This window comes from Gracilinanus agilis, chromosome 1 (genome assembly GCF_016433145.1).
Source record: "Gracilinanus agilis isolate LMUSP501 chromosome 1, AgileGrace, whole genome shotgun sequence".
NCBI lineage: Eukaryota > Metazoa > Chordata > Mammalia > Didelphimorphia > Didelphidae > Gracilinanus > Gracilinanus agilis.
Genome location: NC_058130.1, coordinates 477,840,323 through 477,856,226, shown reverse-complemented (window position 1 = coordinate 477,856,226; position 15,904 = coordinate 477,840,323). Strand labels below are relative to the sequence as shown.

General features: G+C 38.5%; 1 protein-coding gene across 1 annotated transcript in view; it reads left to right on the top strand.

Annotated features, from left to right (window-relative positions):
• Window positions 1-2,487: 2,487 nt before the first annotated feature.
• The window catches only part of LOC123253111 (carbonic anhydrase 13-like), a 45,423-nt gene continuing 32,006 nt past the window's right edge, over window positions 2,488-15,904 (top strand). The window contains exons 1-2 of the mRNA XM_044682402.1: window positions 2,488-2,524; window positions 6,366-6,563. Of these exons, the coding sequence (XP_044538337.1) occupies window positions 2,488-2,524; window positions 6,366-6,563 (235 nt within the window). The remainder of the gene's footprint in view (window positions 2,525-6,365; window positions 6,564-15,904) is intronic.

Sequence of the window (15,904 nt, the reverse complement as noted above, 5' to 3'; positions counted from 1 at the left end):
AGTGTGAGTATTTACACCTCAGAAATAGGAATTTGATTTATTACTTTGTTGATTTCTAGACTTAAGAAAGTGTTCACAATGCAGATTAGATTTAAAAGTGTATGTGTATATATATCCTCTTCACACCCAGCTGGGTTGTTAAACATTTACCAGCACAACTCTGTATTGCTTATAAACACTGCAGGAGAAGGCTCAGAAAATGGAGTCATTACCAGACTGATGGATGTAGAATAACAATAACAATAATAATAATAATAAATAATGCTTTAAAATTTACAAAATATTTTACATTCATTTTAATCTCATTTGTATTTCATAATACTCCTGCTTGCTTCCAAGTCATTGCAAGACATATTGCACTTCAGTCATTGTGCTTAATTAACTTCCTCATCACATTCTCACCAGAACCTTGGATTTAGACCCTGAGATCATTTTTAGATTCTGATAGGTGAACTTTCACCTTATTTTGCCTAGAACTAGTCTCCACCTCCTTACCTGGCTATTTCCAAACCATGTGTAAGTACTCCATTATCTGGAGTCTATATTTTAATTTATATGTAGTTATTACATAATTTTAAAAGTAGATTAGATAAAAAAAAGGCACCAGCCACATGTGGAGGGCTATTCCCTTCACAAACTTCCTTCCCCAGCCTGCTGCACTAGCTTCTCAACCTTCAAACTCATGGGTGTTCCTGGGAAGCCCGGAGCCCAACAGTGATTGAGTGCTTGAGTGAGTGAGTGAGTGAGTGTGTGTATGCTGGGGCTACCCTAGCCAATTGTAGCCCATGCTGGCACTCTCCTAGCTCTCTCCCCGGTCTAACACCCACTGACCCAGGTGCAGCAGCCACACTACAGGAACACCAGTGCTCATAGCCACCTTCTGTGTGTCTCTGTGTCTCTGTGTCTCTGTGTCTGTGTCTGTGTCTGTCTCTCTGTCTGTCTGTCTGTCTGTCTGTCTCTCTTTCTCTGTCTCTCTCTCTCTGGTTCTGAGGTAAAAGAGATCTACTTTTATGAAGTTCCATTTATGCTCTTTCTGATATCCTTTTTCTGAGCCCCTGTGATTGGGGAACTCTGACCTCAGTCTAGAGGCTAGGAGTCTCCATGAAGCCCCTGGAACAGCTCTGCACAGCATCAGTTCATCTCTTAGCATTGTAGAGAGGACTTTCTCCCAGTGCCTCAGAGAGATACAGTTCAGAAGTAATATTCTTTGCTTTAAAATCTAAAGTTGTCTCCACAGGCTAGTATTAAACTTTCTCATCTAGTTCCCCTTTGTGTATTTTGTATTCTTTAAGGATAAGTACTGTAACTGCTTTCTTGTATTTGTATCCCCAGCACAATTTCTGACACATAATAAGCATCTGAGAAGTGCTTTACTTGTCTTTCATTCTTTCATTTCCTGAATGATGGTTAATAGGGCTGAGGTGGAAATGGGGCCAATGACCAGGGGGTTTGGAGGACGGATTGCTATTCCCAGTACTTTGGGGCTTTGCTGTGTGGCAATGACAGGTGGTCAGTGGTTGATGATAGTGGTAGGGAGGAGGATAGATCTATGGATGCTCACCTTTAGTTGAGTTTCCCCATTCTAATCTTCATTGATTTCATATTTAGATAACTAGTAAACTGGAAAGTAGGACACAACAAACACCCCCCACCCACCCACACACACACAACACTGGAGAATAAGTCAGGGGACCCTGACTTTGTATATGACTTTGACTTTGTACATATGACTTGACTTTGTACATATGACCTTGTACCAGTGTCTTAGCCTCTTTAATTCTTACTTCCCTCATCTGTAAAATGAGAGGATCGAACTATATGGAATTTAAATCCCTTCCAATTCTAAAATTCTATGACTATGACCTCAGGTTTCTAATTGGAATATATAAGGAGTCTTCTATGATTCTATGTACACAGAGTCAGGAATTTTTCTCAGTCAATTAAATTGCACTTAACTATTTACTACGAGTCAAAAGCAACTTCAATCCGTTAACGCCAGAGAAGACGTAGAATACCATGGCCAGTGTCTTTGCCAGGTGGGGTCCTAGTAGAACTTATCTCTTCTTCCCCATTTTTCCCGGCCCCTTTTCGACTATGCCAGCCCAGACCTCACGCGGGGCTTTGGTACTGACAGCGCCCGGTCCTTTTCCTCTGCGTGCGCCTACCCCAGTCCATCCCGGACAGGGCGTGGAGCGGATGCTGGGGAGCCTCTCCAGCTCCGTACTGCCACCGCCCCGCCCGTCCACCCCCGCTCGGGAGCGCCGCCCCCTAGCGGAGAAGGTTGGGAGGAGCTCCGCGCCCCACTTGCCACTCGGCAACTTAGAGTTCATTGCTCAGCGGCTGCGGCGCGGGGTGCTATCGGGTCCTGCTGCTGAGTCCGCGGGTGCGCTCCCTCGCTCGCTTCCTCGTTCCCTCCACAGCTCTCTCGGGCTTCGGTCCTCACTGAAATCACAACGGGTCTTTCCTTCTCCTCATTCAGAGGAAACCATGTCTAGGCTCAGCTGGGGCTACTGCGAACACAACGGTGAGGAAAAGGAGTTGGGATAACTTTGGAGGAAACCGAGGTTGGGCGGGGGTTTCCAGCTCTACTGTGCGCCCGGGGGACTTTGCTCCTAGTGGCCTGGGGGACGCACTGGGAATGTATGAGGGGATTTTCGTGGGGCTGGGAGGCTCAGGGACGAACTGCTGGGGTCTTAAGGGGGATGATCTGCGGAAGTCTACGAGGAATGAGATGGGGGTAGTCTACAAGAAAAATCTGCAGGGGTCTACGGAGGGTAGTAGAGAAGGGGCAAACTTGATCCTATAGTTGGAAGAAACTTTCTGGTTCCTCATTAGTTGATTTACAAAACCATAGCCGGAGAAGGGCTGGCAGGGTCTGTCACGTGTTGCGGTGAAAAGCATTAATTTTTTTTTTTTTTAAGGAGGTTTAGAGTTGGTATGTGTCATCATTGTCATGGTTACAAAAACCCATCACTAAATAATTTCCTGAAATGCTTACTTAACTTTTGCTTTGTAGTAAATGTTTATGAGTCAGAAACATTAATCAGATCAAATCACACACTATATATATTTTTCTTTTTTTTTTTCTTCTTAATGAATTGCGAAATGCCATCTGCCAGGCACTTCTCTGCTTTGGGTCTGATGTAAAGTGTTCAGGTTATTGTGAGATGAGGAGATTTAAGGGGCTCTTTTTGCATGGAGAGAAAGTAATGGGCCCTTGGTGATAGCTGTGACTGCTGGTGAGTCAGTCAGTAACACAGCAATTTGGTTAACCGTTATGCCCCATTTCCCAAGTATGGGATTCTTCCAGGGAATTGATGCTGCTTTGGTGCTGTTTCCTAACATTTACTACCGTCTATCTAGATTAAGGATGATTATTCGTAAATCTCCCCCGAAAACATAGATTTCATGCACTGAAGCAACTCCAACAAAATAGGCATGTTTTTTCATGTGGATCCTAAACTTGTTGTAGTAAAACGATAATTCTAGTTTTTCTACTTTAAATGCCAGTAAGTACTAATCATGGCTCTATGGATCCATGTTGCCCTTGTCAAAATTAGGTCATTGTAGTATAATAAACCAAGTTGATTATGTTTTAATATCGATTCATATTTTCTATGACTATATTTATATTTATTTATTTTATTTTTTTTGTTAAGGGTAAAGCTATAAAACAAAATACAGTTTCCTGTGTTGTGTGGTGTGTTGTATGGTAAACAGTAAACAAACCATAGAATGCATACTAGGGAAGATGGAAAGATGGATTTGTTTTCTAATTAGTGTTATACTTTGGCTTCATGGAGTTTGTAATGAATGTGCTAAGTTAATGGAAGCAGGTGAAATTTAGAAGTATAATTTAATGAATACTATTATTTTAGAAAATTTCTTCCTAGCTGAGGTCTTAATTATAATTTTACATTTGGCTAATTTCACTTCCTACTTTGAAAGAGAAAAATGCATTTCTCTTCATTTCCTTCTCAGCTGGAATCATTTTGTTATTATTATGTATTCGTTACTAGATGCCAGCACTATGTGTATTTCTCAGAAGGGAATAAAAAAAAATCCTTGCTCGGTTGGGTATTGATTAGCTTAGTGATGAATGAAAATGTATTTGGCCTCCAGAGAAGCTCATATTCATTTCTAAACTCTTTTGTCAGGCCTAGAGAAATTTTGAGCAAAGGAAAAACTTTAATCTAGACGGCTTTCCCATATTAAGTTCACTGCTGTCTTGGACAGGGTACTTGAAACTGAAAATGTACCATAAGGGCATTTGATAGGTTTTTTATCTGTTGGTTTTGGTCTTGGATATATTTATACATGGACAATTAATAACTGAATTCAAATAGTGAGAGATGGTTCTTGAGTTGTTTTGGTAAATCACTCCATGATTTTGATTTGAAACTGTGTGTATCACATTTAAGTGTATTTTAAATCATATACTCAAAAAAAAAAACAAAGAAAATATAGCTTCCTTAAGAAGCAATTTTGCTAGTGCAGCAAACTCTATTACAATAGTTAGTAGATTATCATTAGCATTTGATACAAAGTAGTTTACATGCCAGCTTTGAGCTTCAAAGGACTTCGAATAAGGAGAGGAATCAGTGGAGCAAGAAATTTCTTTGATTGTAGAATGACATGGGATAGTAGTAATATATTATGTTCGTTTTCATGGTCTGTCTACAACCTAATTTTCTTCTACTTAGCCCAAAACTTGTGAACAATCAGAACAGCAATTTCAGAAGTTTCACCTAAATGATTGGATTGTTATACAGAAGTATTTGATTAGAGACCTAAATGAGAGAGCTAATAAGGTAACTTAATCCATTCTCTTTGATAAGTCAAAAGCAGATAATTGAAGGCTTTTGACAAGCAAAGCTGCTAGTTTAAGCTTAGTGGGCTGGATACAGAGAAGTAAGCTGAAGAGTTTTTTAATTGAAATAGTATAGATAACTAGATTGACTTGGGAAAGGATAAAAGAGAGGAAAAGTTAAGATCCCTCCTTAATGAAGAATAAAAGGAAAAATGATGAGATTAAGCACTGTGAGGCAATAGTTAAAAGTTGTAAGAGTCATAGGGTGTTTGGTTTTCTTTAAATCTTGCTCTAAATTGTCATCTCCTTTGTGCAAGTATTAGTAATCATTAATTATGCTTTATTATTTTAATAAAGGACTGGTTTTTTTCATAGAAAAAGCATCATTTGTTTACTAGTATGTGAAATATTCTTTAGTTAGTTATCCTTAGGAGGGAAAGACTAGCTTCTTGGCTAAAAAATAGAATTAAAATTAGTTGCCACAATTCAACTGATAGTTGCTATGCAAATTAAAAGCATACTGTGTATGCTTTTGAAAGTCTTTCCTTGTAAGCCCTACCCTATTAAGTGAAGTTCAGCTAACCAGGTGATTGTACCTTTCCTGCTGCTTTTGTTGAAGGTTAGAGATAGGCTTTTCATACTGTACTATTCTGGTAAAACACCATTCAGAGTGTGAGAAAGCAAAATCTCATCCTGTCTGGCCACCAGCTTTCTTTGTTGAAACACGAGATAAGCTGTTTCTTCTGCCTTGTGTGACATTCTATCACCCTTCCTGAGCCCATGCTCTATAGTGTAACAGTGAGGAAAGGTAAAATTCCTAAATTTTACTTTGGAATGCCTAGGGGAGGACAGGGTGGCATAGATGAAATCTGTCATTTGTGGAAAAGTGAAGCAAGGACTTTTTTGAATCCCACCCTTCTATTTCATTCCTCTTTCCTAATTCTCTGTCTCACCTTTTGTTAGCCAGTGGGTGGGGGCATGTCCTCTAGATTTGTAAAAGGCAAACATTCTGTTTATTAGAACAGAAAAGAAGGCATGTCTTTTTTCAATAATGACTGGATTTTTTTTTTTTGGAAGTTGGACTTCCTTTAAAGAATGTTAGTTGTGGATTGAGAGCCAATCCTAAAGAGGAGAGGTCTTGGGTTCAAATCTGGCCTCAGACACTTCTTAGCTGTGTGACCCTGGGCAAGTCACATAACTCCCGTTGTCTGACCCTTACCGCTCTTCTGCATTGGAACCCATAAATGGTATTGGTTCTAAGAAGAAAGTGAGGGTTTAAAAAAAAGAGGACATTAGGTAAACTTGAATGGCTTCCCCAAAGAGAAGATATATTAAAAGTTGTATTTGCAGTTTAATTAGGGAAAACCAAAGGGTTTTTATATTGTTAATGAAAAAAACTAGACAGTAAACTCTTTGAGGCCAAAGACTATGTCATTCCTTTATATATGTTCTTTAGTACCTAGTAGTTGCCATAGCTGGCCAACATAAATGGTACAGTATTTCTTTTTTGAATGAATGAATAAACCAAGTGCTTAATTCTTTCTTATCATCATAGGCCCTGTTCACTGGAGTGAACTTTTCCCAATTGCTGATGGGGATTATCAATCTCCTATTGAGATCAATACCAAAGAAGTAAAATATGACTCTTCCCTCCGGCCTCTCAGTATCAAATATGATCCAGCTTCAGCTAAAATTATCAGCAACAGTGGCCATTCCTTCAGCGTGGACTTCGATGACTCAGAAGACAAATCAGGTTGGTTTTGTGGGAGGAAGGAAAAAATATTATGTTACATTGAAATTATTTACTCAATTAAAAAACCTACCATAGTTATTTAGTGTGTGTGTTTAACAATCTTATTTATATTAAGCTTTAATATTGATCTTAATTTGTAACTTACTTTTTGTAACTATAGTATTTTTTGCCATGGAAATGTTGACAGCTTAATATTACTTCATGAGATGATTAATTTTTCTTTTTAAAATTTAAGTTATTACCTACTTAGAATTTTTAGAGCTAGAAAGGATCTTGGACACACCTCTCACTCTCTAGGTGAGAAGGCAGGCCTGGAGAGATGAAGCGGCTTGTCCAAAGTTGCACAGTTAGTGGGTAGGAGAGGCAAGAATCAGTCCTATCCTCTTCCTGGCAGCTCAGGTAGTTCTCTTTTCACTCTGCCACTAGAGCACTAAAATATTAAGTAGAACACATGCCTTTTAGCTGACCAGAAAAGATAGGATTCTAATTTTTAAAAAGGGATAGGAAATGACCTTCTCTCCTGTGTTGATAGTAGTAACATAACTTAAAATTAAAGGTTGTATCCTGATCAGCATTTGTCTCAGCACAGGACTTTATTCATAGTAAACACTTAATAAGTATTTGTTGATTGACTGGTTAATCAGTAAAACTCCTTTGACCTAGTCAGTACTTTAATTAATAGGCCTGTGATTCCTTCAGTAAGCATACTACCCTCTTTGATATAAATCAAAGCTCCTTTGCTCCTTACACGATGGTATTAAGTTTCCATGGGCAAAAAAAAATTGTATTATTTGATGACCATTCTTTTTTTTTTTTTTAAACCCTCATCTTCTGTGTTAGAATCAATACTGTGGATTGGTTCTAAGACAGAAAAGTGGTAAGAACTAGGCAATGGGGAGTTAAGTGACTTGCCCAGGGTCACAGCTAGGTAGTATCTGAGGCCATATTTGAACCCAGGACCTCCCGTCTCTAGGGCTGGCTCTCAATCCACTGAGCCACCCAGCTGCCCTCTGTCCATTCTTTTAATGATGATGATGTTCTCAAACAGACACAGAATCCATCCTTGGTTAACCTTTTGAATTATTTCCAGTTTGGTAATACCATTTAGGAGCTCCAGTTTTGCTGCCATAACTCAAGGTCACTTCTTTTGCATGCTTTTGCAAAGCCAAATAAATATATAGAATATATTACATGGTGCTGTTTTTCTTTAAATGTCATTCCCTCAAAAGTTCTGTGTGTGTATATGTGTATATTTATAAATTATAAGGGTTGCCCAGGAATCAGATGTCATTAAAATGAGGCTATAAATGACAAAGAAAACTATAAAAATTGAATTCAGAGATATTTTTGGGTTTTGTTTGACATCATTTTTTTTGTTAACTTAGCTTTAACAAATCAAATACAATGCCACCTTAATTAGATATAGAAGTTTTTAAGAGATACTATTCATTGGAAAAAAAATTTCCCCTTATTTAGGTAAAGTTGCTATGGTTTAGCAGTAATGTCCTAGATGTATGTATGGTTTTGCTGTTGGCACAAGTTTGTGGCCCTCACAAATTTCCTTTCCATATTTTTAAAACTCAAAGTGATTCTATGTCTTTTGTTAGAGCACAAATAACTCGAATTAGTACTGAACTCTTTCTATAGACTTCAATTTTTATATCCCACCCATTTCCTATAGAATCAATCCTATTCCTTTCTAGCTTTCATCTGCAACCTTTTAAGCTAATTGATGTGCTATAAATAACATATATTACAGACATATTCCAAGGTCTATGAGTAAAGGCTTTGAATACAGAGTATGTATTGTTATGATTATTATTCCTATTAATAATAGTGTTTAGTGCCTTAAAAATAGTATTTCAAGTCTCTTAAAGAAGGCTGAACATCCCCTTTTCTCTGTAGGATAATAATTACTTAGATTGTATAGTCCCTAAAAGACAGCCCTTTATTCTTTCCAAGGATTTATTAGATTTCATTCAAGAAGGCTTATATTATCTTCCAGAGTTGATATTGGGTTGTGTGCTTTATAATAGCCATGGCAAAATCTGATAGAAATTGATCCCTGCTTTAGAAAGCCACAAATTAGCACTATCTTTGGTGTATTGTATTTTTGTTTATTTTATTAGACATATTTCAATTATGTTTAATCTGGTACCTGGAGTTCCAAGTTTGACACATCTCCTTTATAAAGAGGGAAAGCAAAGAGACCCAAGAGGCAGAATTATTCAGCTCTGGGGAATCTGATTACCTAGGTATCTTTCCCAGTGTGCCTAGGTTTATCATCCCCTTTGGAGATTATCTTCCATTTGTCTAGATACAGAATCCACCAAAGGGCTAAACAGTGAATATTTTTTGTCACAAGGTCAACGTCCATGACAGGTTCCTTGAGAACAAGGACTATTTCCATTCTGATCTTTGTGACCATCTTCCTTCCTAGCATAGTGCTTGCTACCGACTAGATGCTTAATAAATTGTAGATCTTCTTAGCCCTTTATTGTTCTTTCAGACACAACTGTGTCAGTGATCAGGATATCCTTACAATTGGTGCTCCAGGAACCCTGACAAGTAACCATCAACACACAAAGGAGGCTCCCTTCATCCCTGTAACTCTGGCACTATGGAACTGGGACTCTAACAGGGAGGGTACACTTTGATAGCAGGGGATACAGAGATGGACTTCTTTAGAGACCTATTAGCTATGTGACTTGGGGCAGCTAGGTAGTACAGTAGATAGAATGTTGGATTTAGAGTCAGGAAGATTTGTCTTCCTGAGGTCAAATTTGGCCTCTGACAGTTCCTAGCTATATGACCCTGGGCAAGTGACTTAGTGACTTAACCTCATTTACCTTAGTTTCACATCTGCCAAATAAGTTGGAGAAGGAAATAGCAAACCACTTTAATATCTTTGTCAAGAAAACCCTGGGGGTGGGGGTCACAAAGAGTCTGATATGACAAAAATAACTGAACGGCAAAAGCTCTGGGAATCTGAACAAATTGCGTAACCTCTCCCAGCCTCAGTTTCCTCATCTGTAAAATGGAGATGATAATAGCACCTAACCGAAAGCCTTCCTAATTGATGAAATCACAGAGAGATCCATTTGAGCACATGTGCTGTTATTATTGTAACTTTCCTTGGACCTGATTCATGGGGTCCAGTCTTCAGTGACTCCTGAGGATATAGCCTCTTTAGTAGCAAGAACCTTAAGTCAAGGGGAAATAAAACATTGATGATAATAGCTTAGTATTATAAAACATTTAAAGGTTACAAGCTCTTTTTCCTTTCCTTTCTTTTTTTGATTTATTGTTTTGGCAGTTGTCTGAGAAAACGTGGAGAAAATGTTAATAAAAAGGTGTCTTGTGCACATTTTTTAGAAGAGAAAATAGCATTATAAAACTTTTACCAGCACACCCCTGAATGGTAGATGTTTTTCAAATAGCAAAAGTCTATGAAGGGCATAATACGCAGGCAAATAAAGATCTATACAGGAGAATGAAAGGGGATATAGAATTTCATTTTCTTTTTAGATCTCTACTAAAAAATTACATTATTTATTCTAGCATTAAAAAAACCTTGAGTTCCAAATTCTCTCCCTCCAATCACTCCTCCACCCATTAAGAAACAAACAATATGATATTAATGTGAATCCTTTTCCAAAACAACCCTCTGAGGTAGGTAAATGGTACAAATATTATTCAATTTTATGGACATGGAAACTGAGGCTTAAAGAAGTCAACTTGTCCAAGTAATGTAGCTATTAAGAGTTAGAGATGGGATCTAAATTCAGATCTTCTGACTCCATTCTCCACCTGTAAAAGGATGGAAGTACAATAAACTTACTCAGTAGGTCAGGGAAAATTTCTGTTGAACAAGATACTTAAATTCATGTTGCTACCTAGAGTTAGCAAGCCCTGAGAAAGGGAAGATGCAAGAGCTTTCATTTTGTCTTTCTTGGCAGAGCCTCAAAGGTACAAATACCAGAAAGAATAAGTGGGAACAGAAAGTCACACAAATGAATCTTTTGGAAGAGAGGCAAGGAAGCAAGAGCAGCCTAAGGATATAGTGCAGTGACAGGCATGACTTGAGGCAGGTAGTAACCTATGCAGGGTCACTGCCCCTAGAGGAAGTGGTGGACCAGCACTGATTTGGTCTGACCAGTGAAGGGGAACCTTTGCAGGGCCCACCTGGTTCCCCATCAGCAGCACATTGTAAGGCTGGTCACTCATCCCTCAGAAAAGGAAGTGGCCAGGAAGAAACTTGAAGGGAAAATAATGTAATTTCAATCCTACAATCAAAAAGACAGAGCAATTAATCTGTGGGATGGGAAGGCAATGACTGCTCCTTGGCAGTAGCCCAAAAAGAGGCAGGTAGGAGGTATAATAGATAGAGCTCTTGCCTAGAGTCAGGGAGATTCCAATCCAGCCTCAGACATTTACTAGCTTTGTGACTCTGAGGAAATCACTTAACCTCTTTTTGACTCAATTTCCTTATCTGTAAAATGGGGACCATAATAGCATCTACCTCCCAGGGTTGTTGTAAGGACCAAAAGAGATAATTATGAACTACTTAGCACTGTGCCTGGCACATCCTAAATGCTAAATAAATGTTACCTATTCTACTTTGACCTTGAAATAGTCTATAGTGAGAGCCATAATAAGTGCTTAATCCTTTGGAGTAAAGCTGGTTCATTATTCCTATGGTGGATGAACTTTGGAAGGAGAAAGAATTGGCAAGATAGGTCAGAGTAGTATGATTGTAACTTGAGTGTCTTTCTCAATGCATCTATATCTATTGCTTGTTCCCTGGTTTTGTGGCATACTGTACTGTAAGCTGCTTGAGGTCTTAAGTCAGGAATATAGTCCAGAATATAGCCACAGGGTCTGAGATAACATTTGAGCCCATTCTTTCAGCCATGTCTTTGCCAAAGATCTCAGTACTCTTGCAGTTCTTAAGAACCTGATCTAATGCCTTGGTTACACAATTCCTCAATCCTCTAAACTCCAATAATGATACCCTTTATATCTCTTCAACCATATAACAGTGTGGCCACATCTTAGATTTTACTGTTAGAAGGAACTTCATTATCTCTAAAAAATTAAAAATTAGAAATTTAAATTTCATTGCCAGCTCCTATTCTATTTCTCTTACTCTCTGTTTCATATGAAATCTGCTTTTTACCTTCGTTGTGATCTCTGGTTTTAGAAACTCTACTTGGTACATCTTTTGGCTCTCAGAGGGCTTATATTTTAGCAGGGGAGATACCATGTGGATGTATAAGAAGCTATAAAATAAATGCAAGGTAAACTTTTTTCAAGGTAAATTTTTAGAGGAAGGTACTAATAGTTGGGATGTAAGGGAGAAGGAATCAGAAAAGAGCTCACGTAGGAGGTGTCACTTGAGCTGAGTTTTTTTTTTTTTTTTTTTTTTTTTTTTTTAATTTTAAACCCTTAACTTCTGTGTATTGACTTATAGGTGGAAGATTGGTAAGGGTAGGCAATGGGGGTCAAGTGACTTGCCCAGGGTCACACAGCTGGGAAGTGTCTGAGGCCGGATTTGAACCTAGGACCTCCTGTCTCTAGGCCTGGCTCTCAATCCACTGAGCTACCCAGCTGCCCCCTTGAGCTGAGTTCTAATGGAAACTAGGGATTTTATGACATGGATGCCTGATAGGAAGAGTATTGTCCACAGAGAGATTAGACTGACACAAAGATGGGGGATAGAATGTTGTTGTCAGGAAGAAGCCATTTGACTAGACTGAGAAGAGTAGCGTCTCAGGCTAGAAAGATGGGTTTGAGCCAAGTTGTGAAGAACTCTGTATACCAGAAAGAGGATTTTTATATTTGATTCCAGCTTACGGTGATATGGTAAGAAAAGTTGGTACAGAATAATTTCCCTAACCTCCTAGGAAAAAAGTCTGTGACCCCTAAGTACGTTTAAAGTCCAGGGGAAGTAAGCTCTAGCTCAGGGGTCGGCAACGTATGTCTCTTTTGAGGGCCAGATATGGCTCTTTCTGCAGGAGCCATAAAGTCAATTTTTTTCAGGCGCTGTTACAGGAGCGCCCAATGTGAGCACTGTATGGCTCTCACGAAATTACATTTTAAAAAATGTGGCATTTATGGTTCTCATGGCCAAAAAGGTTGCCAATCCCTGCTCTAACTTAGTGAATACATGTGAGAAAGGCATATCCCACAATTCCTGATTGCTAGAAGTTTTCTTCCATGTGTGGGATGCATAAGAAATTCCCTTATGCATAGTTAATCTATGTCTGTCTGTCCTTGGACCTCAGTGTAGATGTTACTGCAACTAGCTGCTAAGGGGATCCAAGGATGGGCAAGGGAGGGAAAGGACAGAGAGAGGGTATTAGGTGTGATGCTCAGATGCTGGTGAGAAGATGGGAAACCCAACTCTGCATTCTTCAGAGTTCACAAGGTCCTCTTCTGACCAAGATAGGGTCAGGTAGGAGATCTGTCTTAGGCTGAAGTAGAAGCTTCCCTTTCCCTGCCAGCTGTTTCCTTCTTAAGGAATTCACCAAGAATGCGATATTAAGTCTAAGCTTTTGGATTGAATCCCTTAACATGCTTGAAATTTTACAGATGATCTTTGGGACATGGGCAAATTCCCTTGACTTATCTAAATTTGATTCTTGTGCAACTAATTCTAATTCAAAGGACATTTTACACTTAAATAATAATAGTTAGCTTTTATGGCTTTAAGGTAAACAAAGTGGTTTAAATACGTTAATTCTTTTGATCCTCACAATAACCTTATAGATGGGTGCTGTTATTACTTCTGTTTCACAGATGAGAAAACTGAGGCAATGTGAGCTTATGTGACTCGCCCAAGGTCAGCCAACTAGGGAATGTTTGAGATGCTATTCAAACTTGGATCTTCTTGACTCCAAATCCAGAGCTCTATCCACTGGGCTACCTTGTACCTTCTAAGGCATCTTATCTCTTACTTTTAGAGGGGTGGGGTTGAGTAAATCAATAAGCCACACCTTTATGTTGGTAAGAACCAGCCTTGCTTCATTAAAAAAGAAGGCATACCAGATTAACTTCATTTCCTGTTTTGGTAAGATGAATAGCCTGGTTAGTCAAATGAATACTACAGAGCAGGGGTCGGCAACCTTTTTGGCCATGAGAGCCATAAACGCCACATTTTTTAAAATGTAATTTTGTGAGAGCCGTACAGTGCTCACAGTGCACACTCCTGTAACAGCGCCTGAAAAAAAATTGACTTTATGGCTCCTGCAGAAAGAGCTATATGTTGCAGACCCCTGCTACAGAGTATGGGTAGAATTTGGCTAAGAATTTGACAGAATCCCTCATGTTATCATTGTGAACAGAATGGAGAGATATGGGTGATATGATAATATAGCTACAGATATTCAGAATTAGTTCAGTGAACAGACCCAAGTTAATCATTAACATTATGTATCAATAATGATTGACATTAACATTAAAAACATTCATGTGTCAATGACAACTTAGGATGTGGGTTGTTTTAATTTTTTTATGGTTAATTTGGTTAAGGGATAGGCAGAGACATTAGATATGGATGAAGGGATCAGATCCTAAACAAATCTCAAATTGGCTGCAAAGGTAGGCCAAATTGAATATGAAATTTAATAGAGATAAATGTAAATATTTATAACCGAGTACCAGAAAATATCCATGTTATAAGTACAAGATAAGACATGGCCAAATAACAGGTTGTTTGAAAATGTTTAGGGGTTGTAGTGGACCATAAGACAATATGAGAGATCACTGTGTTTTGGCAACTAAAAAAAAAAAAACAAATGTGAGAGAGAGGCGGTGTACAGAAGCAGCAAGGAGTAATTGGCTAGTGCCTCTGGGGAGAGCTTGTTGAATTTTTTCAGGGCTGTTTATGCACCTTTGGCATCTACTTGTCTCTCAACTCTCCAGTGTGCCTCCACAAAGCTGTAGCACATGCACCAACCATAACTTGGTAAACTGTCTTGGCTGACTGGCTAAACCAGAGTGAGGATAACTGAAAGGCTTCATATTGGTTGTTGAATTAGGAGGGATGCCTACCCCAAGTATGTGAAGACTTCTTCCAGTGGAATGGGCAGATGAGAAGAATTTGTTTCATGACCATAAAGTGGGCTGAAGCAGGTGCTGTAAAGTGTGTAGAGCTTGCTTGAATATCAAAGACACCAAGGTCACTGACTGCATCTCAGTCCATCACCAATTGTCTTGACTTTAGCCTTGCCCTGGGCATCGATGACTGGAAGAGAGAGTGAGGTGGACTGTACAACCTTGCCTCACTTAAATTCATTTCACATGAGTCAAGACAGACTGTGCGATATCATTGGTCCTCTTTGAAAATGATTAGGATGATAGCCAGGTAATATGAGGACTGGGAGAAATGGAATTGTGTAACAAATATATGGGGGAGACATGATAACTCTCCTCAAGAATTTCAAGAGCATTAATGTGGTAGAAGGTCTAGACTGGTCAGGATAAATCTCAGTAGGTACAAGTTGTACATTTAGGTGCAACATAAGGAATCTACTGCTTTGAGAGGTAGGAAGTAACTTTTACTGGAGAACTTTAAGCCTAGGCTCCCACTTAGTTGGAGATGCAATTCCTGTGGACTCTTGTAGTGCTGATTCAGAAATGTTTGAATGAACTGAGTTTTTCCAGATGTGCCATTTTAAGTATTCATTAGTTACATGTCTGTAAAAAGTGGATCTTTTATCTAGATCACAGGGAAATTTCAAGGATAGATTTCAAAATGCCTTTAAAATGCTTCGTATCCCTTAGAGATAAGAATTATATAAAAGTGGGTCGACATTCTCTTTCTCAAGTTAAGTTAAAAGAGGATATTTTAGGTTCATTTTATGAATTAAAAATGCATATTGGAATTTAAAAAAGAAATTAAATTTCTTGCAGAGATCTTATTGAACAAAGAAAACTGCTTATATATATATATATATATATATATATATATATATATATATATATATATATCACAAATGAGAGAGAAGAGAGAAAAAAGATCTTGCTATACCAAATTCATTTCTTTGGGGAGGGGAGAAGAAGCTACCATATCAATAACCACGAACAGCATCCTGATCACAAAACTGTTGAGCAAACAACAGTGAGGGAAGCATCTCAGTAGGAAGACTGAAGTCTTTAAGGCTAACAGTTTGGTTGTGTTAGCTGCATATTCAATGAATGAACATGCTTGAATTTCCAGTTACACACTCTACTTTTGGCTTTCTCAAATAATAGGACCTGTGGGGGGGAATGTGAGCAAGTTTTAAGGGAAGATTCCTATTGACCACAGCATAACGAAATAATGATTTTTTTTTTTT